At 41.9% G+C, this 27,771-nt stretch overlaps 1 protein-coding gene across 1 annotated transcript; it reads left to right on the forward strand.

Moving 5' to 3' along the window:
* The first annotated feature begins 15,439 nt into the window (after positions 1-15,439).
* LOC122212092 (ribosome biogenesis protein NSA2 homolog) lies at positions 15,440-16,215 on the forward strand. The gene has a single exon (XM_042925773.1). The coding sequence runs from the start codon at positions 15,454-15,456 to the stop codon at positions 16,213-16,215; it is 762 nt and encodes a 253-aa protein (XP_042781707.1). The 5' UTR covers positions 15,440-15,453.
* Positions 16,216-27,771: the final 11,556 nt, after the last annotated feature.

A 27,771-nucleotide genomic window follows, 5' to 3' on the forward strand; every position in this document is an offset into this window, starting at 1 on the left:
CCTCTGGCCAACTTCAGTGGGACTAAAGCGCTAGCAAGAGCCATCAAACTGCCTGACGGCTTGTCACCAGCGAGGCTCCATTAATTTACACACATTTTCCACTGTTTGGCATCTACCATGATAACTCTTTTCTCTTCCAAGCAGCTCCTGGTTGCATTTAACACTTGGGTTAATTTTCATCAGAGTTTAAATTTACCCATCAGTTATTTCAGGGGAGCTGTCAGCCAACATATGGAGAGAAGAAGAAAAAAATCCTTCTGAATTTATAATAAAGTGTAATCTGTTGAATGTGAAACAAAACCAGCTGCAATATCGTGAGGCCCCGGTGGGGAGAGCGGGGTCAGCAAAGAATTGCAGAGTGGATTAGCTGTTCTATTCACCAGAGCCGCATCTGGGCACCTCGGAGCTTCCTGATATATCAAAAAATGATGGAAAGACACAGTTCAATTTGTCCCCCTTTTATAAAGGATAATTAACCTGTCAGTCTTGCTACTTTAACAACTTCATTAAATTGGAGGCGAAATGGGTGCTGAGAAGTGTTGTCTTTCTCCAGAAGGAACACGGGGCACTTGTATAAATGGTGGGAGAGGAAGGAAAACACACGCACGCGCACCCCGATAATGCTCTCTGGTTCCTGAAAAATGGAACATGCTTCTTCCAATTATATAATAATCCTGCCTTCACTATGACCTGCTAAAAGTAATTTTCTTAACTCGGGAGGCAGACGAAATAATGTCACAGCCCAACTAGGCCAGAGAAGCATTTAAAAATTGAGGTTGGAGGGTTTCAGATGCTGTTGGGCCAAACTATTTAAGACCCGGAGTGACGGCCCAGCATTTCACAAGTAATAAAAAGAAATAAAAACAGAGCCCCCTCAGGTCTCCACAGCTCCCTCCACCGTGCCCTCATTGCCTTGCGGCATTCGTATCTTGGCAATAAATCTTTTTTTTTTTTTTTTCACTACTGCAAAGATTGTAGACTTTAAAACACATTTATTCAGGAGTCAAAGAACATCAAAATCATTTTAGTGTTTGAAACCTTAAGTAATCTTAGCCTTTTCTTTCTTAAAGCTAATAATATACTGAGTATTTTAAGTAATTGAAATAGTTTAATTAAGATTTCAGTCATTCTCTCATTAGAAATTCCACTCTGTATACATGAGTACAAAGGCACAGTAGGGATAATTCCAAAATATTTTTCAAATTTTATTGAAACCAACATAATGTCATTACCAGTTAAAAAGGACATGGTTTTGTGAGGTTGTTAATTCAGTCCTGTAGTGTTGCATTTAATCAGCACAAAATAATAATGCATCGTAAAACAATAATAAAAAATTTCAACTAGCTATAGTAAATATAAAATCAGGAATTCTAGGTCTGATCATATAATTTTCCAAGAAAACAATTTTATTTTTAATTTACAATTTTTAAGAACACAACACAATTTATATCTTCCCAATTTCTTTTTTGCTAATATTTTTATGAGATTATTAAAAAGTAAATATAAAGTTAATAACACCTTTAAAATTTATTCTAAAGTTATGATCCTTACGAACGATAGTATTTTTATTTTAAATTCACTTAAAAGTATTTCACTTTTGGTAATTCATGAACATACTAGGAAGGCAAAAATAGAGCAGCTGATACTTCCTTTAATACAATAGATGCCATGGAGATGAAAATTTTTCAGTTTTATTACAAGTGATTTTTAGAAAGAGAGTAACAGTGTTATTCACTAAAATATTTACATGCTTTATTTGATGGAGACATCAGAATTCATCCATTCTTTTGTTACATTTGCAATAAGATTTGGTAGAGCTTCTGGAATAATCACAACTACTGCACGAGTTACTCCAATATTTAAGAACGTAGCTATTCTTTTTCATGCTTTTTGTAATGAAAATTGCCTAATTTCACGGAAATAGTCATAAAAAAATGAGAGATGACACTTACGAAGGTGAGTGGCATTGAGAGATTTTTCAGAGCACATTTGGCTTTATCATGTCAATTACAGGATTTCTCTTTACCTCACCTAACTAAGGATTGTATTTACCATAAAGAAGACAGTTCATCTTTGTTACCGTTTTTGGAAAAAGCTGGTCCTCAGTCCTCTCCAAAGTGAACTTTTCCCTCTTCCTGAATTTGCCTGTCTCTACAGTTAGACGATAATTAAGATGATACACCTTGTATTGTTCCAACTTAGACCTCTGTCTACATGCATTTGCAGAGAAGAACTAAAATCTTTATTAGCCCTTCCCCCATAGCTTTGTAAAAAGGGGAACCATGATTCACAGTGGCAAATGTTCTTGCCACCGGAGCTTTTCCACGTTGTACGTGATTCAAAATCGTGGTGGCGGACACACGACACCACGAGTGCTTTTCCGCAGCAATGACATCCCACCTTTTTATATATAGCACTTGGCATGTTTGCTTGCTGTGTCTTTTAGAGGAAAGACCCAAGGGCCATTGAGATTAGCAGGCTCCTCAGCCGTGTCACCCTCTCCAGCTGGTCCGGCACCGGGGGCACTGCAGACTGAAAAGTAAATGACTCTGATTCCATCTGAACTAATGTCGGGAGACTGGGGATGTTAAGAAGGAAAGCGGCACCAGTCAGAGCTCATTGGACACTCACTATATATAAATGAAATCGAACAGGGACAAGGGAGAAGGTTTTGTGAGATTAAATCCTACTTCAGGGTCCAGAGGTAGGTTCATTTTGCTGTGCCTGTGAAAGACTTATGGAGTGACCCAAACCTTAATTGTAGAAACCAAGTGTCTCTGCTTGCCCAGAGAAAATATCCGAAACCAGAAACATGACCACCTCTGTCCCAGTGAGTCCGCGAGACAGTCGGCCTTCACAATGTGGAACGCATACTTCTGACCGATGCCAACTTTGTTTTGAGAGAAGAGAGTGTTGTCGCAATTCAGCCGCGCATCTCCTTCTTGTTTCTTATTCTAAGCCAACAAAACACTGCTAATTTTAGAGAGTAAAGACAGCCAGAGGCTCAAATGAGCAGCTAGTACCACTAAATAAACATGGGAAGAAATGCCACTTGCTATTGTAACGAAATATTGAAATTGCCTCAGATTTAATCACTGTAATTTAGCAATTTTGTGAATGTAGGTCAGCCATTTATTGGCAGCGATGTTTTTTATTGAAAGGGCGTATTTCTTTTTCACTAACAACCTTCGAATTTGCAGTCAATTTATTGCAAAGAATTACAAATTATCAATGAAGCATAAATGTAATTAGGTCTCCTTATATACAGCACGAGTGAAACTATCTACAAAGAGTTCTCTGAGCCCGATTTTAAGATCAAGTCCTCACAGTTTGGGACTGCATTAGTAATTGAGAATGAAGTGGTGTTTTTAACAGAAATGGCTTAGGTGTTTGCAACAACTGTGGAAACCTGTTATCTTCATTCCCTGATTTTCCTTTTCTTGTGCTATCACCAGACTACGTCATAAAAACCACCTCCAGTTCTGCCACCACCATCACAATAAAAGAGATATGATAATCATCTGAGAAACTGAAACAAGCATATGTTGGGTTAATTGTCTGACTACTGTTTGAAACTTACCAGTTTGGCTTTGTGTCTATATGGGGATCCACAGAAAGCCACAAGGCACACAGGGACACGTAATGTGGACTAATCAGGGTCTCCTAATACAATTATGATGGAAAGGCCAATACTATTTCACCTTTCCTTTATTCACATTTTGGAAACAAATATCTGGAATCAGATCACCGGCTATCCGCATGTAGTCCTCAAATTTGCGAAGATAATAAACGACTCATTTCCTGTTAGGCCGCTGGAGGTTTTGTGCTGTGTTTCAATGAGGATATCCCACCCAGGAGTAAGAGAGGAGCTGAAACTCTTCACTACTGGTAGCAAAATTGCAAGCTAGGAACTCGATCCTGGCTTTGAATCACATAAAACAGGGATGTAGTCATTTGCATGGGACATGTTCTAGAACGTTTCAAAATAAGGATTTGTATTATTATTTGAGACATCGGTTGGAGGAAGCCTTACATTTAGCAAGACTAAACTAGGTCTAGCTTTAGTGATTGGTGGGTTTCGGGTGTAGGTTTAGTGAGCTTGTGATTCATTCATCCACGCTCATATTTTGGGTTGGCTAAAAGGTAGATTTTTCAGGGCACCCAGTTCAACTTGGTTCTTTGCTTCCTTTTCATAACAAATAACTAAAATTCTCTATGGCAATAGACAGCCTAGCTTTTTGGTAAGAATTTTCAATCCTCATATTTCAGGACTCATTTCTATCAGTGTTTCCTAAGTCGCTGTTAGCCAACCTGGTGAGCATTGCGGGGCACCACTATAAATTGAATGTTTTACATAAATGAAACTGCCGTCCTCATATTCTCTCTCACCAGCCACTACCTAGACCCTCTGACTGGCCGCCGCAAATCAGTGAAGTCCCAGTGATGATCTCCCTCCCCTGGGTTCTATGGCAAGTAAAGATCACCCACTGTGTACTTAGATACAGGCTTCCTCCTGCTAGTCATTCTCTCTCAATCTGGACGTGTCTCATCTTCACCCCCCACCCCCACCCCGGTCAAGCATTCTAGAACATTCTCCAGTCCCTGCAGTAGAGCAGGCTCCTGGGTAGGCACTGAGGTAAGCTATGATTCCATAGCGTCCTCACAATCAGGCAAGGAAAGCAAGGCCATATCCATTCCACAAATGAACAATGACCTGAGTCTCAGAGACATTAAATAACTTGCTCACAGTGACCTAATTATTCAATGATGACATCAAGATGTGAAGTCGGGGCTTTTGGATTTTATACCCCCCGGTATTTCTGCCCCACAACTCCGTATGTGTGTCTCAAATCGAGCACAATAAATTATTCCTCTATTACCTCAGAGTACCTGGCACAGTATCACGCTCAACTATGAGTGCCCAAGAAATTATGCCATGATTGCATAATTTCTTGGTATTCCTCAGGTAGAATGCGTATCTATATAGAACTCAGCCGCCTCATTTTAATCATCTACTTGCCTGTCTGTCCCTTGCATGAGGCTTTCTTTTACGTTATGCATCATCGTACCCCCAGTGTGTGACACGTGGCTGTCTCTCAACATTCAAGAGATTCAAGACAGGGAAGCGTCCAGAGAGGAGAGCAAATGTTGCCAACAGGAGAAAGAATCAGCCCCCTCAGTGGCATCTGGAAGATAAAGCTTCAACACTAGAAACCCCCTAACATGACCAATTAATTAAGTTTTCCACTTAAGAGATAAGGGCCTTGAATAAATAACCTTTGTACTGTACCACAGTTGTAGATCTAAATGGCCCATGAGATCAGGTAGAATCTATGCAGACGTTAAAAAAGTCCCTGAGCGGGGCGCCTGAATGGCTCAGTCGACTGAGTGTCCGACTCTTGATTTCGGCTCAGGTCATGATCTATCAGTCGTGAGATCAAGCCCCAAGTCGTGCTCTGTGCTGACGGTACGGAGCCTGCTTGGGATTTTCTCTCCCTCTCTCTCTCTGCCTCTCTCCCTCCCTACCTCCTTCTTCTCTCTCTCTCTCTCTCTCTCTCTTTCAAAGTAAGTAAATAAACTTTAAAAAAAAGAAGTCCCAGAAGATAACCTTGTCTGTTTTTACCGGATCACTAATATTAGCTTGCTTTCTTTCTGGTCAATTGTATCTCTCTTAAATATTTCCTAAAAGGCGGCTTCACTGTTTAACAACATAGGTATATCTTTATTTGTCATTGAATCAGGAACTTAGAAGTCACACCAGATGTGACTCTCTGTACCTGCCCTTGCCCTTGCACGGGCAGATCAACATACACATTGGGGATCCATACACAGGACAGCAGCAAAACACGGTTTGTTCTTATGGGCCGAACCACGTCCTCCCAAAAGACGCTGAAGTCTTAACCCTCAGTACCTGTGAATGTGACCTTATTCGGAAATAGGGTCATTGCACATGTTGTCAACTTATGATGAAGTCATTAGGGTGAGCCCTAATCCCATATGACCGGCAGCCTTATATGTAAGGGAAATTTGAACACAGGGATAAATATACCACGCGAGGATGAAGGCAGAGATCAGGATGATGCTTTAGCGAGCCAAGGAGCTCCAAAGACTTCCAGCAATACACCGGAAGCTAAGAGAGGTGCAAGGAACAGATTCTCCTTTCCAGCCCTCAGAAGGGACCAAGACTGCTGACACCTTGACCTCGACCTTCTGGCTCCCAGAACAATGTGACAATAAATGTCTGTTGTTGTAACCACTCGGTGTGTGGGTACTTTCCTATAGCAGCCATTGGGAATGAATATACTTGTCTTACGCTAAGATTTATAGACAGTGGCCTTTAGTTAAATGGCTTCTGTCTGTACTTAAAATTAAAAGGAAAATCATTTTTGTTATGTTTGCTTTTTCTTTAGCCCAAAGATACAAAAGTCTGAGTCATTATACGTGAATTTTATAAAGGAAATATAGTAATTTTAAAGGAGTTAAGATGAAGTCATTTTTGACATATCTTTTTTTTTAAGTTTATTTTTGAGCAAGACAGAGACAGCATGAGTGGAGGAGGTGCAGAGAGAGAGAGAGAGAGAGAGAGAATCCCAAGAAGGCTCTATGCTGTTGGCACGGAATCCACTGGGGCTTGAACTCATGAAACCGTGAGATTATGACCTGAGCCGAAACCAAGAGTCAGACGCTTAACCAGCTAAGCCACCCAGGCCCCCCTGACATACCTTTTGAGTACCATGGAAATAGACTGTATGTGATAGTATATGACAGAAGACGTTATTAAAGATGCTACCAAGTTATAATCATTTATTACAGAGGTGAATAGAGAGAAAATACAAATAAGATTACATGGGAAGAAAGAAGTTGGTCAGTGCCTAAATATGACCATGATCTACCCCATGTTGTTCTGGATATCAAAGACATTGATTGAACGTGAGAAATGGAGGCAGTCGGCTCGGACACTGTAGAGAGCTTACTGGGTGGAACTAGGACTTCTGGGAAGATATGGGGGGCAGGGAGCTTGGGAGCTCTACCCTCCACTCTGCATCAGCAACATGGCTCCTATTTTATTGTTTTCATATATTAGGGTCTTGCCTAAGGGTTCATTTGAAAGCAGGGCTAGGCTGCTTTTTTAAAAATTGCCGTTACTGCTTTAGCATTGTTTCCTGTTGACATTTCAAACCCTACCCTAGAGAGACATAGGTAATAGGTAGGTAAGTAGATAGATAAACCCCAAGTTAATTAAAATATAGTTTTCTGAGATCACACAATTTCGCTGTATCCCTTAAAATCACTGGATAAAACTCTGAATGTCTCTGAATCCACACTTAGGAATTAATGCTTCTTCTAATCATAACTTGTTTTACTAAGTTCAAACGTTTTGAAAGAATTAAGGTAGTTTGCTGGCATATTAATTTTCTGATTTGAAAAATTCAAGGACCTCCTGGCTCTGAGAACCCTCTGTTCAGTTTGCTGATTCTTTTTTTTTTTTTTTTTTAACATTTATTTATTTTTGAGACAGAGAGAGACAGAGCATGAACAGGGGAGGGTCAGAGAGAGGGAGACACAGAATCTGAAACAGGCTCCAGGCTCTGAGCTGTCAGCACAGAGCCCGACGCGGGGCTCGAACTCACAGCCCTCACGGACGGCAAGATCATGACCTGAGCTGAAGTCGGCTGCTTAACCGACTGAGCCACCCAGGCGCCCCGCTGATTCTTTTCTTAAAAATGCTTTCTCATAAGTAATTGTCCTCCTTTCAAGTTTGAAATAATATTTGTATCTTCTAAAACCAAGCCAGTTTTCTGACGTATGATGTCAGATGCTTCCTGGCTGGTACTCTTCACTTAAGCTCTAGGACTACAAAATAAACACTCATTAAAACCAGGACCTCTCGCGCTCTGATTGCTACCGGAATAGATCTAGGTCTCGGCCACTTTTGGTTGTAGCAGACCGCTGTGCTCTGTCCACCCGCACTCTGTCAAGTTGTGTAGATGCAGCTAGATACCGTTCAACTTCGCTATGCATCCGACCCTGCTTCAGACCCACCACTCTCAGGAACCTACCCTCCTTTCTCACTACGTCAAACCGTGGCCATTTAGCCTCAGCGAGGTAACCCTCAACTATTCCTTCTTCCCACTCTTTGCAACTCCCAGCTCTGTGTATCCACTCAGGCTGTGCCTTTGTCCAAACACAAAGACCTACAACTACTTTCACATTTTAAAACATCAGTGCAAAACTCCTTAAAGTGAAACCAAGCTTTTCTGTCTCTCCTTCTCTTCTCTAAAGAAGTCACATGCTGGACGGGGTCCTTGATGGCACAAGAAGATGCCTGCGTGTCTGACTTACCCCTCTCTGCGCCCCCCTTTCCCCTGGTTAGAACGCCCTCGGTCCTCAACCGTGCACCTGAAATGTTTCCTGTGGTTGTTTCTTGCAGTTCCATGTAGATCTATCTTCTTTCCCCAATTAGATGATAAACTATCTGAGGGCATGCAACAAGTCCTTTCCTTAATTTGGGTTCCTCATAGAGCTAATAGTGCTCAGCATGCTTGATTAATACCTAACAGGAAACACTGGATTAAATTAACAGAATTCTAAAGCTTTCACAGACACAGAATACTTGCCTGTCGTTTTTCTGCTTTCAAAAGTGGGAGTGAGGGTGAAGTCAATTTCAGGGGCTATTCTTGACAGGATAATCAAGATGACATTGATAACAATATCAGGAATGTGTGCTCTCTGATTTCTAAGGCAGGCCACTCCTTCAGAGTTGTGGCTAGTAATAAATCATTCACCTCTGACACAAGCCATTTAGCAGCAGAGTTTTAGCTTACAAACGAGGAAGATCCTGAAGGTTGGAAATAGGGTCTCTACGGTAAACCTTGTCTGATTCTGCGCACCTAGTAGGTACTTAATAAATGCCTGTTAAAAATGAAAGGACGAATATAAGCCTAGAGCCATCACCGGTGACAATTGCATTCAGCAAGTGCCATTTATTTCAGTAAGTCAAAGATTTTTATTTTTTTCAATATTTTTGTTCTCTTAAATAAAGAGGTTAATAGGTAATTAAATTGCCTTCCAACAGCTCTCTGAAATATGACTCTGAAATCTTCAGTGATTTTCTTTCATATCCTGATCTGAATATATTTTTTCCTTTTAGAGAGAGAAATTAAAATACAACCACTGGAACACAAAACACAGAGCAGTCTCTTTTCGGAATGTTCCTCCGTGGCTGCCCAGAGGAGCTCTGACTGCCATTTACATGGTTCTCTGAAATAGCCGGGACTTCACTGTTCCCTTTGCCGACAAATTGGTGATAAAGTGACATCTCTCTACTCAACACCTGAAAGATATCTCTATGGTGCACAGTGTTGAATTCATGTGTTCGTGTATTTGGGTCCGGGGTGTCCATTGCCTCAATCCAAACAAATGGACCGTCAGTTTCTCGCAGTCTCTTGAAAGTCCTCTACCTAATGCCCTGTGCTTCCTCGTCGCCAACTTTGTCTTTCCTTGTTATCTTCCAATTTGGAAAAGAGAATTCTCCATATTTGGAGAGCAGCTGCTGCCCATGTCTTATTCATCGCATGCCACCTTTCCGTTTCTCTAGCAGCCTGACTGCAAATTTCAGTGATCACATAGGTAATGGGGCATTTGGGATTTCTGGAATAAAACTAGCTGTGTCCCCATAACACTTACCCCTGGATCTTCTCAGCATTCAGATATTATATTCAGTTTGCTCGTATCCATATGGTTTCAGCTGGAGCTCCTTCCCGTATTTCATGTGTTCACCCTGACCTTGCCTGGGAGATTTCCCCCTGGCCTCAAAGGCAGAGAGAATGCATTCTTTTTCCCAGCGAACCCCTAAAGAAGCTGACACTGCTTCTGCGCACATTAGGGCAGGAGTAAAAAAAACCAGTTGAGTGTCTAATATCTCATGTTTACCATAGTCAGCCCAGGAAAGCAGCCGCTTCTCTCTCTCTCTCTCCCCCCACCTTTCTCTCTCTCTCTCTCTGACACACGCACACACACACACGCACACACACGCACAGTAACTTAAGTAACTTTACAAGTTCTTTGAATCAGACACTCTTTCACTTATTTCCCTGATACTCACAGCAAGGTTTTCTATACTTACGCAGGCCAGTATTTTCTTCTGGAGGAAAAAAAAAAAAGACAGTGGTCCCGCTCCTTAATACGGGGGAGCCAAGAAAACACACCTGTAGTGGAGAATGAATATTCTAATGTTTCCGAACCTTTTGGTGAAGGTGAAGGGGGCTTGTTGAAAACATTGCTATGAGCAGATGGACCCCTGAAACCATCTGCTGTGAAGCAACTAAATGTTCAATGATGCATTACGGAATTATTCAGCTCTCAAAGAGCCTGAAAGTAGTTAGTAATGACGGCATCTGTACCGAGAGCGAACAACCTACTTATATATGATCTATTACTTCATAAACTGCTTGGAGACCCTCACTTCTTAAAGAAGCGGCGGCCTTCTGATTGCAGGTGTAAATTGTTACTTAAAAATGCCTAAATTATAGTATCAAAATTAGCATTTATTTTCCTCCTTTGCATTAAATACACTTGGTGTGGAACCCCATTGTTTTCTCATTCCTCAACAAAAGTGTAGGTGACTGAGTCTATTTGATATCACTGAAACCAAAAGGAAAGAAAGTGTATTTTCATTTCTCCGCACGATATCCCCTGGATATTTTAACATCTACTTCAGTGTGTCTTCATTTTCAAAATAAAGTGTTTTTGTTATAAAAACGGTATGTGCCCCTCATAAAAATGAGATAAATAAAAATTTAAAAAAAGAAAAGAAATTACTCCCAAAGACAGTAGCACCATTGATGGTTTTTAGTGTATTTTCTTCAGGTCTTTCCCCCTACTAAGTTTAAAAACAAACAACCAAATTTAGTTCCATAATTCCTACAAAGTATGTTGTATTTCAGAAACTTGGTTTTAAGATGTACAACTTGATGACATATCCCCTTTATTCATGGTCTTCCAGAAATACATATTCAAACTGATATGTCCATATGATGGAAAACCATTCAGCAATGAGACAGAACTAACAATTAATATAAACAACAGCATGGGCCAAACTCAAATGCATTATGCTAAGAAAAAGAAGCCAGATCTGAAACGCTATGTGCAGTATGGTTGCACTTGTACAACATTCTGGAATAGAGATGGGATCAGTGGTTGCCAAGCATTAAAGATGGGACAATATTTGACTAGAAGGAGATAGCATGAGGGTTTTTTAAAATATTTTTTAATGTTTTTATTTATTTTTGAGAGAAAGAGAGACAGAGCATGAGCAGGGAGGGGCAGAGAGAGAGGGAGACACAGAATCTGAAGCAGGCTGCAGGCTCTGAGCTGTTAGCACAGAGCCCGATGTGGGGCTGGAACCCATGAACCAGGGGATCATAGCCTGAGCAGAAGTCAGATGCTTAACTCGCCGAGCTGCCCAGGCACCCCTCTTTTCTTTTTTGAAGGATAACGTAATTGTTTGAGGTGGGGATACATCAATGTATGCATTTGCCGAGTGCATAAGACTGCACATCAGAAAGACTAAAGTTTACTTTACGTACATTGAAATGTAAACTAAATATAGTCCAAAGAGTATAGACCATAGAAATTATCAGGTGTCGGCTTTACCCCTTGCTTAAGGAATTTTATTTATTCATTTAATAATTATTTATTGAGTGCTCCTCTATTCCAGGCACTGGTAAGTCCTAGGGATAGAGCAGCGAAGAGACAAAACACCTGTATTCAGGGAGCTTACATTCTAGTGGTGGAAGACAGCAAAATAAACAGTTAAGTTCTATTAGATCACGGTAAGTGCTATAGAGAGAACTAAAGCAGAGAAGAGGAGTGGGGAGGAGGGCATATTTAAGAAGGTAACATTTAAGCACCATCTTGAAGAAGATGAGGGGGTGAGTCCTGTGCTCTCTGGGGGGAGACTAATAAAAGTTCCTGAAGTCTGGAGGGAGAAATGAGCTCGGTGCAATCCAAGAACAAGAGTAGATATGGCCAGCGTGGGGACTGGAAGGGAAAACAGAGGGAAATGAGGTCAGGGGCATAACGGAGGTGGGTCTGTGAGCATCCTACACAGACGTGGGCACTTGGCTTGACTCTGTGTGAGAAGGAGTGCTGTTGGAGGCTTTCAAGCAGAGGGGCAGCATGAACTTACTGCACTTAACAGGAGTCAGTCTGACTGCTGTGTGAAAAGAGAGGGTATGGTTTGGGTCGGGGAGAATCAAAGAGGGAAACCAATCAAGAGCAAGTGCAATCCACAAAGAGGCAAGGGTGGTTTGGACCAGAGTGGTGTGGGCAGAGCTGGTGAAGGGTGGCTGGATCCTAGAGACACTGGGATGAAAGCTAACAGGATTTCATCACAGAACAGCCGTAAAGTGTGAGAGAAAGAGAAGTCGAGGATGACTCGAGGGTTTGGGGGCTGATTCATTGGGAAGATGGGTTTCTGTCAACTGTAATGGAAAAGACCAAAGAAAGAACAGGTTTGGAAGAGAAAATCACGGGTTCAAAATATGAGCTGGTTTTTAAATGTGTTACCTTTGAAATGTGGATTTCCGAGCGGAGACATCTGGTAGCTGGCTTGGTATATGAGTTTGGAGTTCAAAGAGGCATCCAAGGAGGAGATATAAATTTGGGTGTCGGCAGTATATAGATGGTATTTAAAGTCATGGGATCCATTCAGATAATTTCCCCATAGGCGTATCCAAATGCTTGCACTCCTACAAAACAGAAAACAATTCCAAGCTTCTATGTACTACACCCTTCCCACCCCCTAAGAATCTCAACAAGAAGCGTGAAGAGAGCTTTTTGAAACATTTAGAGAAAATGAGAAATCAGCCTTGAAATAACAGCAGTGGAAGCTTCTCCATCTCCTTTCATATCCTGCTCCCTGAGAATTTCTCTGTGTGATAATCCTTGCTATACATATACCATGGATCAAGGTATTCACACAGCAATGGCTTTTTGTGACGTCACTTAGAAATCTGCTGTGTCTATGTGCCACGTATATATTTGGAAGGGATTTTTTATTTCAGACAATTTTTTTAATGTTTATTTATTTTTGAGACAGAGAGACAGAGAGAGAGACAGAGAGGGAGCCGGGGAGGGGCAGACAGAGAGGGAGACACAGAATCCAAAACAGACTCCAGGCTCAGCACAGAGCCCGATGCGGGGCTTGAACTCATGGACCGCGAGATCATGACCTGAGCCAAAGTCGGACGCTCAACTGATGGAGCCACCCAGGTGCCCCTATTTCAGATAATTTTTAATTAAAATAATTTGGGGGATGGTGCCTGGGTGGCTCCATCAGTTAAGCATCTGACTCTTGATGTTGGCTCAGGTCATGATCTCACAGTTCATGCGATTGAGCCCCGTGTTGGTCTGTCAGCATGGAGTCTGCTTGGGATTCTTTCCCTCTCTCTCTGCCCGTCCACCACTTGCGTGCATGTGTGTGCATGCTCTCTCTCTCTCGAAATAAATAAATAAACTTAAAAAATCATATTCATTATATTCATTTGATTATATATAGAATTATTTAGAAGTAAAACTACACAGAGAGCTTGAAACATGCACAGAAACAAAATTCACAGTGTGCAACTCTGTATAAAGATACATTTACGCAGGGACATCTGGGTGGCTCATTAAGTTAAGCGGCTGACTCTTGATTTCGGCTCAGGCCGTGATCTCACAGTTTCCCGAGTCTGAGCCCCGTGTTGGGCTCTTCATGCTGGTGTGTGGACCCTGCTTGGGATTCTCAGTCTCCCTCTCTCTCTGCTCCTCCCCCGCTCACACCCTGTCTCTCTCTCTCTCTCTCAAAAAAAAAAAATAATAATAATAAAAATAAAAAAATACACTTACACAAATAATACACGTAAAAGAGAAAAATTACCTTTTACTTCTCAATCAGTAGTTAACAAGACCCTTTCCTATTTCATTCATTATTATAATTTAGATGTTTATAAAAGCTAGTTTTAAAAACTCATTAGTTTTATTTATATTATTGCAAACTAATGTTCTGAATAAAATGTTAATTTCTATCATCAAAAAACATGGGAAGAGGCAATCCAAGATGGTGGCAATGGAGACGCTGAACTTACCTCCTCCCACAGACACACCAAATCCACAGCTATGTATAGAATAATTTCCGGTGGGGGGGAAAATTAAAAAGAACAACTCTCTCCACAACAAGGGATAAACATGTCATGGCTAGATGGTAGGAGAAGCAGAGTCTCACCAAACCCCGCCACCCTATCTGCATATAATAGGGAGAGATCTCACAAATCCAGAGCCTTTCCCAAAGAAGCGAGTTGTGCCATTGAGCGACTCAACCCTTAGGACCTTCACCAGAGAGATGAGGCAGGCCCCCAAAATGCCAAGCTTTGGAAACCAATGGGGCTTGTGTCCAGGGGACCTGGGGGCTGTGAGGACCTGAGATACTCATTTTGAGGGGATGGCATATGGATTCACTTGCCCCAGGAACCAGTACAAAGGCAGCAGCTTAAGAAGTGATTATATGTGAAGGAAATTCATTTGCTAATTTTAAAGCATCTGTTGGGGGGGCTGGTGCTGACCAGTTGGGACTTTCTCGGGGGATAGAGGCTCTGGCGAGAGCCATTTTTGCACTCTCCCTCTACCTTGCTAGCAGAGACAGCCACGATGGGGACACAGCCTCGCCAAAGCTGGCGGGTAAGTAGCGTCCATCCGGGGGCTCCCTTGATTGCCTGGCCTTGGTTATCAGAGGGGCTTGTGTCTGTAGACCCCAAGAGACCATACCAATCAGAAAGTTGGTCTGGCAGAGAAAGACAAATAGCATATGATTTCACCTGTGTATGGCATCTAAAAAGCAAAACAAACGAACAAACAAACAAAAGCCAGACTCTCAGTACAGAGAACAAACCGGTGGTCGCCAGAGGGGAGGTGGGAAGGGATGGGTGAAATAGGTGAAGGGGATTAAGAGGTACAAACTTCCACTTAAAAAATAAGTAAGTTGCAGAGATGAAAAATACAGCATAGGGAATATAGTCAATAATATTGTAATAACGTTGTATGGTGACAGATGGTGACTACATATATTGTGATGAGCACTGAGTAATGTATAGAATTGTCAAATCACCTTTATATACCTAAGACTAGTATGACATTGTATGTCACTTATACTTTAACATTTTTTTAAAGTCCAAGGCAGACCAGTGGATTTTAATATAACAAACTACAAAAAGTTCATGTTTCAATTAACCTTTAAGAAACGTCTATTGGGGCACCTCGGTGGTTCAGTTGGTTAAGCATCTGACTCTTTTAAAAAAAATTTTTTTTTGCTCTTTCCTATCAGGGTGCGTGGAGTGAACTCGCGGGTCGAGACCCAAAAATTGAGAGCTTCTTTATGCCCCGGCACCTGCACCCGGCGGCTCTGTGGCTGTCACCATGCCACAAAACGAATATATTGAGTTACACCGGAAATGCTATGGCTATCGTTTGGATTACCATGAGAAAAAGAGAAAGAAGGAAGGTCGAGAGGCTCATGAACGTTCAAAGAAGGCAAAAAAGATGATTGGTCTGAAAGCTAAGCTCTACCATAAACGGCACCATGCTGAGAAAATACAAATGAAAAAGACTATCAAGATGCATGAAAAGAGAAACACCAAGCAAAAGAATGATGAAAAGACTCCACAAGGAGCAGTACCTGTGTATATGCTGGACAGGGAGGGACAGTCCCAAGCTAAAGTACTTTCCAATATGATTAAACAAAAACGAAAAGAGAAAGCAGGAAAATGGGAAGTCCCTTTGCCCAAAGTTCGTGCCCAGGGAGAAACAGAAGTATTAAAAGTTATTCGAACGGGAAAGAGAAAGAAGAAAGCACGGAAGAGGATGGTTACAAAAGTCTGCTTTGTTGGAGACGGCTTTACTCGAAAACCACCTAAATATGAAGGATTCATTAGGCCAATGGGCTTACGTTTCAAAAAGGCCCGTGTAACGCATCCTGAATTGAAAGCCACCTTTTGCCTGCCAATACTTGGTGTAAAAAAGAATCCCTCATCCCCACTATATACGTCTTTGGGTGTTATTACCAAAGGTACTGTCATTGAAGTGAACGTGAGTGAGTTGGGCCTTGTGACACAAGGAGGCAAGGTTATTTGGGGAAATATGCCCAGGTTACCAACAATCCTGAAAACGATGGATGCATAAATACAGTCTTGCTGGTTTGACAGCACTTTCAGACAAGTAACTCTTGACAATTCCTGAAGACTACTCACCAGTTGAGAAGACACCATTTCTGTGGTGGTTCTCCAAATACTGCCCGACAGACAGCCTTACATATCTGCAGCCATCAAGAGAACTATTTATTCTATTGTAAGAAACATTAAAATAAGCTTATTTACATAAGAGACTGTTAAAAACTGAGAACAAACTGAGGGTTGATGGGGGGTGGGAGGGAGGGGAGGGTGGAGGATGGGTATTGAGGAGGGCACCTTTTGGGATGAGCACTGGGTGTTGTATGGAAACCAATTTGACAATAAATTTCATATATTGGAAAAAAAATTTTTAAAAATAGGCTTATTTACAAAAAAATTTTTTTTAATGTTTATTTATTATTGGGAGACAGAGAGAGACAGAGCATGAGCATGGGAGGGACAGAGAGAGGAGGAGACATGGAATCCAAGTGGTCAGCACAGAGCCCGACGCGGGGCTCAAATTCACAAACCGTGAGATCATGAAGTTGGACGCTCAACCGACTGAGCCACCCAGGCGCCCCTTCAGCATCTGACTCTTTTTCTTTTTTTTTAAATGTTTATTTCTTTTTGACAGAGAGAGAGAGAGAGAGAGAGAGAGAGAGAGCATGAGTGGGGGAGGGGCAGAGAGAGAGGGAGACACAGAATCCGAAGCAGGCTCTAGGCTCTGAGCCACCCAGAGGCCCCAAGCATCTGACTCTTGATCTTGGCTCAGGTCGTGATCTCAGGGTTCCTGAATTCAAGTCCAATGGTGGGCTCTATGCTGACAGTACGGAGCCCGCTTGGGATTCTTTCTCTCTCCCTCTCTCTCTGCCTCTCCCTGCTTGCACTCTCACTCTCTCTCTCTCTCTCTCTCAAAATAAATAAACTTAAAAAAATAAACTTCTAATTATTGAGTTTCAGCATACCATCCAAGAAAGAAAGAAGGAAAGAAAGAAAAAAAGAGAAAGAAAGAAAAAGGAAAGGAAAGGAAAGGAGGAAGAAAGAATAAAAGAAGGAAGGAAGGAAGGGAGGAAGGAAGTTTAAGCCGCCTACCACACCCAGCACACTGCACAGGTAATAGACAGAAGGACACCCCCGTCTGCCTATGAAAAAGGCCCGTCTGCCTGTCCTGGAGCTTCCGCCTGAAGCTGAGCTTCCCCACACACGCAGGGGCTACAGGGCTGCATTCAGGGAACATAGGCAAGGAGACACCTTTGAACCCCACTTGGCCTCACCACAGCTTGCTGATAACCTCCCGAAAGGAGCTTACACACTGGTCTGGGGCCCTTGGTTTTTGCCACTGGACACCTCCACGTCTCCTGGGAATGAACAGGGTCTACAGTTGTGGTCCCACAGGACGATACATATTTGCATACCTTGAACGTCGCTGTCTGATGATCTTGCTTCCGATCAGCCGGCCAGCAGGTGCTATCAAGATCACTGCCTTTGGAACACCGGCCAGCACACCGTCAACAACTTGGGCCTTTCAAGAATACGTCAGAAACTCATAGACGCGAACAACAGACTGGTGGTTCTCAGAGGGGTGGGGGGGTTGACCTTGTGGGTGAAATGGGTGAAGGAGGTCGATACCCACTAGACTGTGGTGATCCCCTGTAGCATATACAAATATTGAATTATCATACAGTATACCTGAAGCTAATAACATGTTACACACAAATTTTACCTCAATTAAAAAAGTAAAGAAAAAAAAACATGGGAAGTCTTTTTATTGAATTAATGATTTTTATTTCTGCTTCTCCTGAGCTTACCAAGTTAAAATGACACTTTTTTTTTTACATAATTTGAAAATACTATCTTTTACTGAGATATATCTGAGAAAACTTTCTCTGATACAAGATCATCTGAATTTTTTTTTTAATTTTTTTAATGTTTATTTATTTTTGAGAGAGAGAGAGAGAGAGCCGGAGTAGAGCTCTGACAGAGCCGAAATCAGACACTTAACCCACTGAGCCATCCAGGCGCCCCAGATCATCTGAATTTAAACACTAAAGATTTTTAGGGTACCTGGGTGGGTCAGCTGGTTGAGTGCTGATTCTTGATTTCCACTCAGGTCATGATCTCACGGTTCGTGGGTTCAAGCCCCACATCGGGCTTTGTGCTGTCAGCCTGGAGCCTGCTTGTGATTCTCTCTCTCCCTCTTGCTGCCCGTCCCCAACTTGTGCTCTGTCTCTTTCTCAAAAATAAATAAGCATTAAAAAAAAAAACACTAAAGATTTGTCCCAGTTGGGGCAAATAGTTCTCGATCAATTAACCAGTCAAATATTTATCAGGCAACCTTTGACAATTTTGACACTCAGTTGCCCTGCATTATGCTTCTTGCTTTTAGAAATTGTTGTGACCAAACACAATACCTTACCGAACACAGTACCAAATACAGTATATTTCTCAGACAGTGCAGAACTGATCCTTAATTTTGATTTTATTAGTTTGATTGACACATTTGATAAAAGTGTTTTAATAGAACAAAACATTCTTCTGTGTACGAATATCTCAGAACTTTTATGTATTAATCCCTCCTCATTTTACTAGAAATAGCTTATAAAACTCAATTCTTTAATTCAAACTACAAATTTGAATATAATGAAATTGTAACATAATGAAACTGTAAGGCAACAGAAGAGTTAAAAAGTACTAACAATTAGAGGCACCTGGGTCACTCAGTCAGTGAAGAGTCCAACTTGGCTCAGATCATGATCTCACAGTTCATGGGTTCAAGCCCCCCCCCCCCACCTTGGTCTCTGGGCTGACAGCTCAGAGCCTGGAGCCTGCTTTGGATTCTGTGTCTCCTTCTCTCTCTGCCCCTCCCCCACTTGTGCTCTGTCTCTATCTCTCAAAAATAAATAAAAATGTTTAAAATTTAAAAAAAAGTACCAAAAAACACCACTAGCCTTCTCTTGCTGCCCTCTTAATAAAGCCAAGAACATATTTTTTAAATGGTATAAGCATCCTCCCTCACCCCCCCCCCCCCCCAATTCATGTGGCTGGTCTCTGTTTTATGTTATGCTTTTGTTTTGTGTTGCATTGTTTCGAAAACAGAGCTCCTGAAATACAGAGGATAAACCTGAGGGGAAATCCATGCACCAAGCCTCGAATGGGTTCCCCAAAGCCACAGAGGGGAACCACACCTCTGCCCACCTACCCACCGGAGGCTCCACCAGCCTCCACTTTACCTGTCAATCCATCACTAGTCAATCCGAGAGAAAGTCACAGTCAGCAGCTTAATGACAGCCAGATGGCACCTGCCTTTCATGAACCGTGTTCCGAAGGCAGAGGCGGCCTGGGAGTAGGCTCCAGGTTCTCTCCCCAGGTAATAATGAGACGCTTTTGTATTCAGACTAAGCTGCAATGGCTCACACCTCTGACGGGACCCCCCTTGCCCACGCGCTCCGTGAAGAGAGTGAGATTCTTGGCTTCCTTGGATTTGACACAAACAAAGTGGCCTCTGATCATTAAAACAAGTGACCTCACTTCCTTCTTTCCAATCTGATTTCAGAAATGTTAGTGTGTTCATTGACCCTGCAAAAGAGGTAGGCAAGCGAAGGGTGAATAGCCAGCCTGCATTTCCAACAGCTAAGCAGCAGTGCCGACATTCAAGTACGGAGCGATGTGCTCTTTTGCACGCAGGTTTACCGGAGCCTTCAACCTTGACCTGAAGGGAACACCTTTTCTGGAAGTGACAGGTAATTTAGCCTTCTTGCTAAGTTCTGGGGCTCTCTGGTGGTGAATTATGTATGGTGCTTCTATGATACAGACACCTGTCCACTGAGAACCAAACCAAAGCTGATAGATTCCTCTTAAAGACCTTAGATTAGATATAAACTACCTTTTTCCCCCTAGAAAAGTCGTCATGATGCCAATCACTCTCCTTTCCTGTCCTCCTATGATTTCAGGGATCTGCACGAGGCCTAAAACAAACCGAGCAACGTTTGCTTTTATGAAATGATTCTTTGTGTAGTGCTTGGCTTTCGTTCTTTCTTTCTTTTTTTTTTTTTTTCACTTTTTTCCGAAACAGTCCAAAACCCTTTTATGTTTGAGCCATAAACGTGTGGATTGTGAGTTACCAATGTGTGTCTTCCCACCTTCAGGCCGGGTCTTAAAGTAATTCATTAAACCATATAAACTAAGTGCATGTTACTATTTAAATCAGAGTTCCCAGCCAGGCTGCCAGTGAGTTCAAAGACAGCTTTTGGACTAAAAGCAGGGAAAATCACATCACACTATACTGCCGGTATATGTTATAATTCGAGACAGGTAAATCGAGTGTTTTGGATCTGGAAAATAGGAAACAGCTAATGTCAGTAGCACAGCCAAAATCCTGGAGGGTGTAAACAGGGGCTAGTTAAATAGACATTGACGAAGTGGTTTAAATCTTTCATTTATGAAATGGTTTAAAGCTCGTTGTGGGTGGTAGGGGGGAGTGAAGGGAGTGAATGAGCATCGTTTTGGAAGAGACAGCTTCATATTCTCCAGCTATGGCTCTCCAAAATAAACTTCGTGTTTACTCCTTGCTACAATGGTCCCTGGCCAAACAGATTCTGGCCAGGACTTCATCTGGAATCCATGGAACCATCTCAAGGACAACTGGAGTGGGTCAGGAAATTTGGTGCCCTGGGGAATGTTATTTTTGTTGCTCATATTTTAAAAAAATGTTTTTAATGGTTTTATTTATTTTTGAGAGAAAGAGACAGAGAGACAGAGAGACAGAGACAGAGTACCAGCAGGGGAAGGGCAGAGAGAGAGGGAGACACAGGATCCGAAGCAGGCTCCAGGCTCCGAGCTGTCAGCACAGAGCCTGACGCAGGGCTCGAACTTTTGAACCGCGAGATCATGACCTGAGCGGAAGTCGGACGCTTAACTGACTGAGCCATCCAGGCGCCCCGATTTGTTGTTCATGTTAATAGTGCTGGTGGCAAAATACCCAAGAGAACACCTCCACACCGGAGCAAATCTGTCTCTGAAACATGATTTGAGGCTGGAAATTTGCTTGGAGCTCTTTCCATGAAATGGTCAGGCCAGCACTAACCTTCACTCTTGTTTGTTTTGTTTGTTTTTTCTTCCCCCTGGAACTGGAGAGAAGCCCTCACTTCTCTGTAGCAATGGTGGCTTTCCCACTTCTGGCCCCGGATAGTCCGGGAAGGAAAAGATAGTCACCTTATGACTCAAGGGCAGGCAGGTCCATATCCATTAAAGATGGGATGTAAATGGGGGGAAATCTCCTGAGATGAACCCCTCCCACTGCCACTGTTCTCCGGAGAGCAGACAGAGAATCTCATTAGGAATCTAATACAATAAAGACATGTAGATCTGAAGGGTGGGGGTGGAGTGCAAATCAAATTAGCTTCATTACTTTATTCTGCACCTCACAGCGCTTCTGCCACTGGACAATTGCATTAGATCAGTGAGGAGATCAAAAGGCAAAAAACTCCCTAGAAATTCATTGTCTGAAGCAAGACTAAGGGAGGAGGCGAACTGGGGGAAGGAGGCAGGAGTAAATTGTGTTGACCCAAGACATGAATTTAGTACATCTCCCCACATTCATGCTGGACCCTTTTCTTTGCTTTTCCAATGCCCAGGTCAATGTCTTGTTTTACGTTGGCTGTGGGAGATTGAGCAGAGAAGCCTGACTTGAGAAGCCGGGAAAGAAATTCACTTCGAACTGGGCTATGGAGCCATTTGAGCTTTGAGGGTTTTGCCTTCCCACTATTTAAATATCAGAAGGTAGTGCCTTCCCACTATTTAAATATCAGTCCTTAGAATTATTTAAGTAAATACACAAAACTGCTGCTGAGATGTCTCTAGACTTCTTGCCACTAACTGAAAAACAGAGGGAGAAATGTTCGAGAAGGAAATGTAAACATATTGGGTCAAAAAATCGGCGGCGTGTGTACCTTTACAAGAGAGAAACTACAGCCAGATGCATCGCTGTTATCGAGAACGTAACACTGGATAAGTATGATCGCCAAATAAGCTTCACCATAATTCAATCAGGGTGCATTTCAAGTCAACATTTACTTAGCGAATGGTTAGCTGAGGTACTAAGAGCTGGAGGTGGCCAGAAGTGAATGATGTGTACCAGAAAGTAAGGAAATGCTCAGAACAACAACAAAATGGTGGCTGTATCAAGGGGGTACAGGAGCCAACTGAGAGAGATCCCAATAGTCAAAGCTGGAACAAGATGAGTAACAAAACAAAGGTGGCATTGAAAACCAAAGTATAAAAGAAATATCTCGGGGCACCCGGGCGGCTCAGTCGGTTGGGCATCTGACACAATCAGATCATGATCTCATGGTTCCTGGGTTCGAGCCCCGCGTCGGGCTCTGTGCCAACAGCTCGGAGCCCGGAGCCTGCTTCGGATTCTGTGTCTCCCTCTCTCTCTGCCCGTCCCCTGCTCATGCTCTGTCTCGCTCTCTGAAAAGTAAACATTAAAATTAATTAATCAGTTAATTAATTAAATAAATATCTAGATTTCCATAAGTCCATACTGATATTAATTAATAAATGGGAGGGAAGAGACAAATACCCTGTGTGGCAGAATTCCACATAATTTACGCATATACTCCACTCTCAAGGAAGTGGAACAGAAACTCCCCACCCCTTTAGGTAGAGGCTCCATAAAGTGACTTCCAAAGAGGACAGTAAAGGGAAGTGGGATAAAAGACTAATTTCACGATCGAGAAACCTGACAAACACTCCCTGAGCTCGTTGATCTAGGTCAACATTACTAGTGATGTTGACAGTATGTACCCTTGACATGCTGTGATGAAAATGGTACTTTGCCTCTGTGACCACCCTCCAGAAAGCCATAGCCCCAGTCAAATCATGAGAGAAACATCAGACAATTCCAATGGGTGGGCAGCCTATGACATACCCGACCAGTACTCTCCGAGACTGTCAACAAAGGTCAACAAAAACAACGACCGTCTGAGAAACTGTCACAGCCAAGAGGAACCTAAGGGCACATGGTGATTAAATGAAATGTGGTGTCTGAGGAAGGAATCTAGAAGAGAAAAAAAAAACACATTAGGTAAAGCTGAGGGAATCTGGGTAAAGTCTGGATTTTAGTTAATAATAATGTATAAACATTGAACCATTATTTGTGACAAACGAGCCATCTAACTGTAAGATATTAATAAGAGGGGGAACTGTGTGGTTGGGCAGATGGGAACTTTCTGCACTATCTTCTCCATTTTTCTATAAATCTAAAACTCTTCTATAAAATAAGGTCTATTTTAAAAAGTGAAGAACATGGCTCTGCTCTGAGAGAACTTGCAGTCAAGTGGGAAATATGCCAGAGACCTCTATCATATATCAACACCCTACCCCTTCACCCAACTCTGTGAAGATAATTGTAGTTGATCTGATAACCTCTTGGGTCAAAGGCCTTTCTGGAACTCCATACAATGCATTCATCTACAAATCAATAGATATATATTGACAATCAACTTTGCCCAGCTGTTGAGGGCAAAACAAAAGAGAATAGAACATAACATAACAAAGTTAAAGAAAAATGTAAGACAAAATAGAAATCGCAACATTTGTGTAGTTAATCTCCAAATAACTGGTATAAGCAGAAAATCTAGTTCTAAAGACTGTTCAGGGGTACTGCACCTTCTTAAACCAAGTTTTCACAGAAAAAAATGAACCTGAGCCAGGTCTTGGAAAAGTATAGGATATGAATAGGGTAGGAAATTGGGAACTCAGGAAAAGTACGTCATAGAAGTATGGGAAAGGGATGACTTAAGAAACTATGAATATTATGACTTGAAAAGTGAGGAGGTTCTGTGTGCAAGAATGGGCAGTTCGAGCTGGTGTTCAGGAAAGACTATGGAGGCCACCAAATAGTTTTGATGATTTTATAGGTAATGGGGATTATAAATTGTAGATCCATCAATAAACAGCACAATACCACTAAGAATTCTTTGGTTGGGCCATGCATAAGCCCTATGCTACATAATTTAGGTGATCAAACTTCAGAAATTCTATGTAGTATATATGCCTTGACTTCTAACTAGGAACTCCAGAGTTAGCAAGTTGATATGCAGGGTATCCCTAGAATGTGTAGGACCTGGGACGAATGTTTTTTTGAGACTCCAGTCTATATAAACAAATAGATTAAAAGATTCATGGACTCACATGAGATATAGTGAAGATTTAGAATAACCAGTAGGATTTAGAATAGTGGGTAGTTGTGGTGACCAGAAAAGAAGAGCTGGTTTCTGGATCACACTGAGCCAGAGGTTTTGAATTAGGTAAACTCCTACTGGATCCTTTTTTTATTCTTAAGCCAGTTTGAGATGGATTTTTTTTAAATTACCTAAAACCACAAAGACCCGAATTGACAAAACCAGACTTAGCTGGAGTTCTCATGCTGAGAAGAAAATAGCAGTAACCAGAAAGTGGATGGGCAGCCTGAAAACTTAGGAGAGGCCCCTGAGGGTCTTTCCATAGCTATTCTGGCATACCTAGAAGGAAATGTGTCGCATTATTCTTGTCCCTGTCCGTTCATCATAGTGCCATCAACCTCCATTGATTAAATTCTTCCTGTGTCATTTCTATCTTTCCTGACCATCCCTAGGTCTCATTGACTGTATCATACTTGGGGATATCATGAAATGTTACCTTTTCCTTCTTTTTTTAAAAAATGTTTTAATGTTTATTTATTTTTGAGAGAGAGAGAGAGAGAGCATGAGTGAGGGAGGGGCACAGAGAGAGAGAGAGAGACAGACAGACAGAAAGAACCGGAAGGAGGCTCCAGGGCTCGAGCTGTCTGCACCAAGCTCAATGTGGGCCTTGAACCCACAAACCATGAGATGGTGACCTGAACCAAAGTGGGACATTTAACCAACTGAGCCAGCCAGGTGCCCCAAAATGGTACCTTTTCTTTTTCTCGTATTTCCCCAATTTGTTTGTATTCTTTCTCCAAAGAGATTATAATCCTCTTGGTATAAAGGTCTGTGTAGTCAACTTGCAAGGAGGGTCCTCAGTGACCCCTCTCCTATTTACAGCCTCGTAGAATCTCCTCCTCTTGAGTGTGGGTTGGCCTGGTGGCTTGCTTCTAACAAATAGAAAACAGCCGAAGTGTTAGCAGAATGTCACTTGTGTCGCTGGGTTATACAACACTGTGAGTTCTGTCTGGCCAGACTCTTGCTCTACAAAAGGAGAGTATCCAAAGTTGTAAAATATAATATGAAAAGAATCACTTAAAAAATACCAGGTCAAATACGACTGACAAGAATATCTGTTTGACTTTCCTTTCATTATCTTTTAGTCTGCAAGTGAAAAGACCATCCCTATAGCATAAGCCAGTGTCTACCTTTTATCATTCCTTAAGATTGTCTCCTAGGGACGGGCTGAATGAAAAGCCTCTGTCTCTCTCTATCTTCTTTGTTAGTTTGCACCCCCCCATCTCATCCCATCCCTTCCCCCTACCTCCCTCTCCTCCCAAAGCATTTTGTCACTCTCTTCCTGCATTTGCCTGGTTCTTAACTTCTGAACTGAACTTTTGAGAGAGTTTAAAGGGGAGATGAACTGACAAGGAGATTTGCTTGTCTCAAAGCTCGGCTGTGCCTGCCTTTAATTAAAAATGGTATTGATTTTTCTCCGCTCTAATGATAGGCACTAGTCTGCCCTCCCAATGTTAGTCACTGACAGTTTAAGTATGAAACAAAGGGCATTTATTCAGCACTTAATGCAAAATTATGACTGATTAAAAAGTGATTTATCATAAGAACTACATCTGTATAGGCTTTGGGTTTTCTTTCTTTCTTTCTTTCTTTTTTAAATAATTCTCACTTTCACCAGAGTTTGGAAGGTATAGCTGGATTATTGGAATAATTCTCTCCTTCTCTCCTTCAGTTCTCCTTCCTTGGTTTCAGCACAAAATAAAAAACAAAATTTCCACTGAATTCAGGAGCAAAAAAACATGGGAAAGAAAAGAATTCTAGAAGTCAGACCTATAACGTATCCCAGATGTCAACTGGTAAGTTGCCAAGTTGCTAAGTTGCCTTCAGGCAACAAAACGCTCAGAACTTTTCCAGGACTGCATCGTGACACCTGCCCCTCTCTTGACCTATTGCACAGGGTGTTCAACACTGTAAAATTGACCCAACATCTTAGATGAAAAAACAGTGCTAGAAACTTGAAAGGAAGACATGAAAGCAAGGGAAGGAGGTTATGCCCACATAATGCAGTCAACCTTCACTAAACCCTTATGAATTCACCTCTTTTCCAGCCATGGGTAGGCCAATATACCCTCCTTCCCAGGAGCAGTGGGTGGTGGTGAATCATTTTTGGTCACAAACACAAGTTCCGGAGCCAAATCCTCAAGGTCCAAATCTCATTTCTCCCACAAATCAGATGTGTGGCTCTGAGCATGTTGTTCAATCTTTCTATGCCTCAGCTGCTCCACCTGCAAAGAGTGAATAGTATCACCAGCATGTCAGGTTAACTGGAGTATTCAAAAGTGGGAGTGTTTTTTTAACGTTTATTTATTTTGAGAAAGAGAGAGAGAGAGAGCACGAGTTGGGTAGGGGCAGAGAGAGAGAGAGGACCCCAAGGCAGGGCTCAACCTCATGAACCATGAGATCATGACCTGAGCCAAAATCAAGAGTTGGATGCTTAACCAACTGAGCCACCTGGGTGTCCCCAAACACGGGAGTAGTAAACAAAATAATTAGAATGGTGTCTGATGCATAATGAATACCCACCAAAGTATTATTGAATTTCATTAACTATAACACGCCATCTACTACAAGATACGTCTTGATTTCAGAGATGTTAATATATGGAAAAAATCTTAGAATACGTGAAATACTATAGGTAGTTACTGCTGATGATACCTGCTTATTTCCAGCTATGAACTCTAACCAAAGAGTGCAGAGATAAATCAAAGAGTGAAAAAGTCAATGTTGCTGACGTTCATAAATATCCATACTAAGATAGAGCTGGTACATTTGTGTTTGCTGCCTCATGTCATGTGTCAGGTGGTGAAGAGTAGTACAAACTCACAAATTTTGGTATTAGGAAGGCCTGAGTCCCCACCCCAGCTCTGATCAAGTCACTTCCTGCTACAAGTCTCAGCTGGATGTAAAGATGCCCACAACACAGTGTCTAAATACCAACCCCCTACCAAGCAAACAAGCTTGACACAGGACTAAAACTTAAGGCACATACAAAAATTTTTGGAAAAATTTAAATACATATATATGTAATTAAGCATCCATATACAGTGCAGGGGAAATAACTTTACTCCACTCTATTATACTTACTTTACTGTTTGGAATTTGTAAACCCTCCCACACAGTGGCACAATGAAAGATGAGAAAGGAAGCACCCACTCTTCCTAGGGTATGGGGCTTCCACAGGTCTTCGCTCAGTCCTGTGTCAGTAGGTGGTGGTCAAGAGTAATAAACAGAAAGAAATAAAGAAAAAGAAATATAGATATATATTACAGATCTGGTTAGTGCAACAAGCATTAACTATGATGTGCTTTTTAAGGTGACATCTGAAC

This window comes from Panthera leo, chromosome F3, assembly GCF_018350215.1.
Source record: "Panthera leo isolate Ple1 chromosome F3, P.leo_Ple1_pat1.1, whole genome shotgun sequence".
In the NCBI taxonomy this organism is placed as follows: Eukaryota; Metazoa; Chordata; class Mammalia; order Carnivora; family Felidae; genus Panthera; species Panthera leo.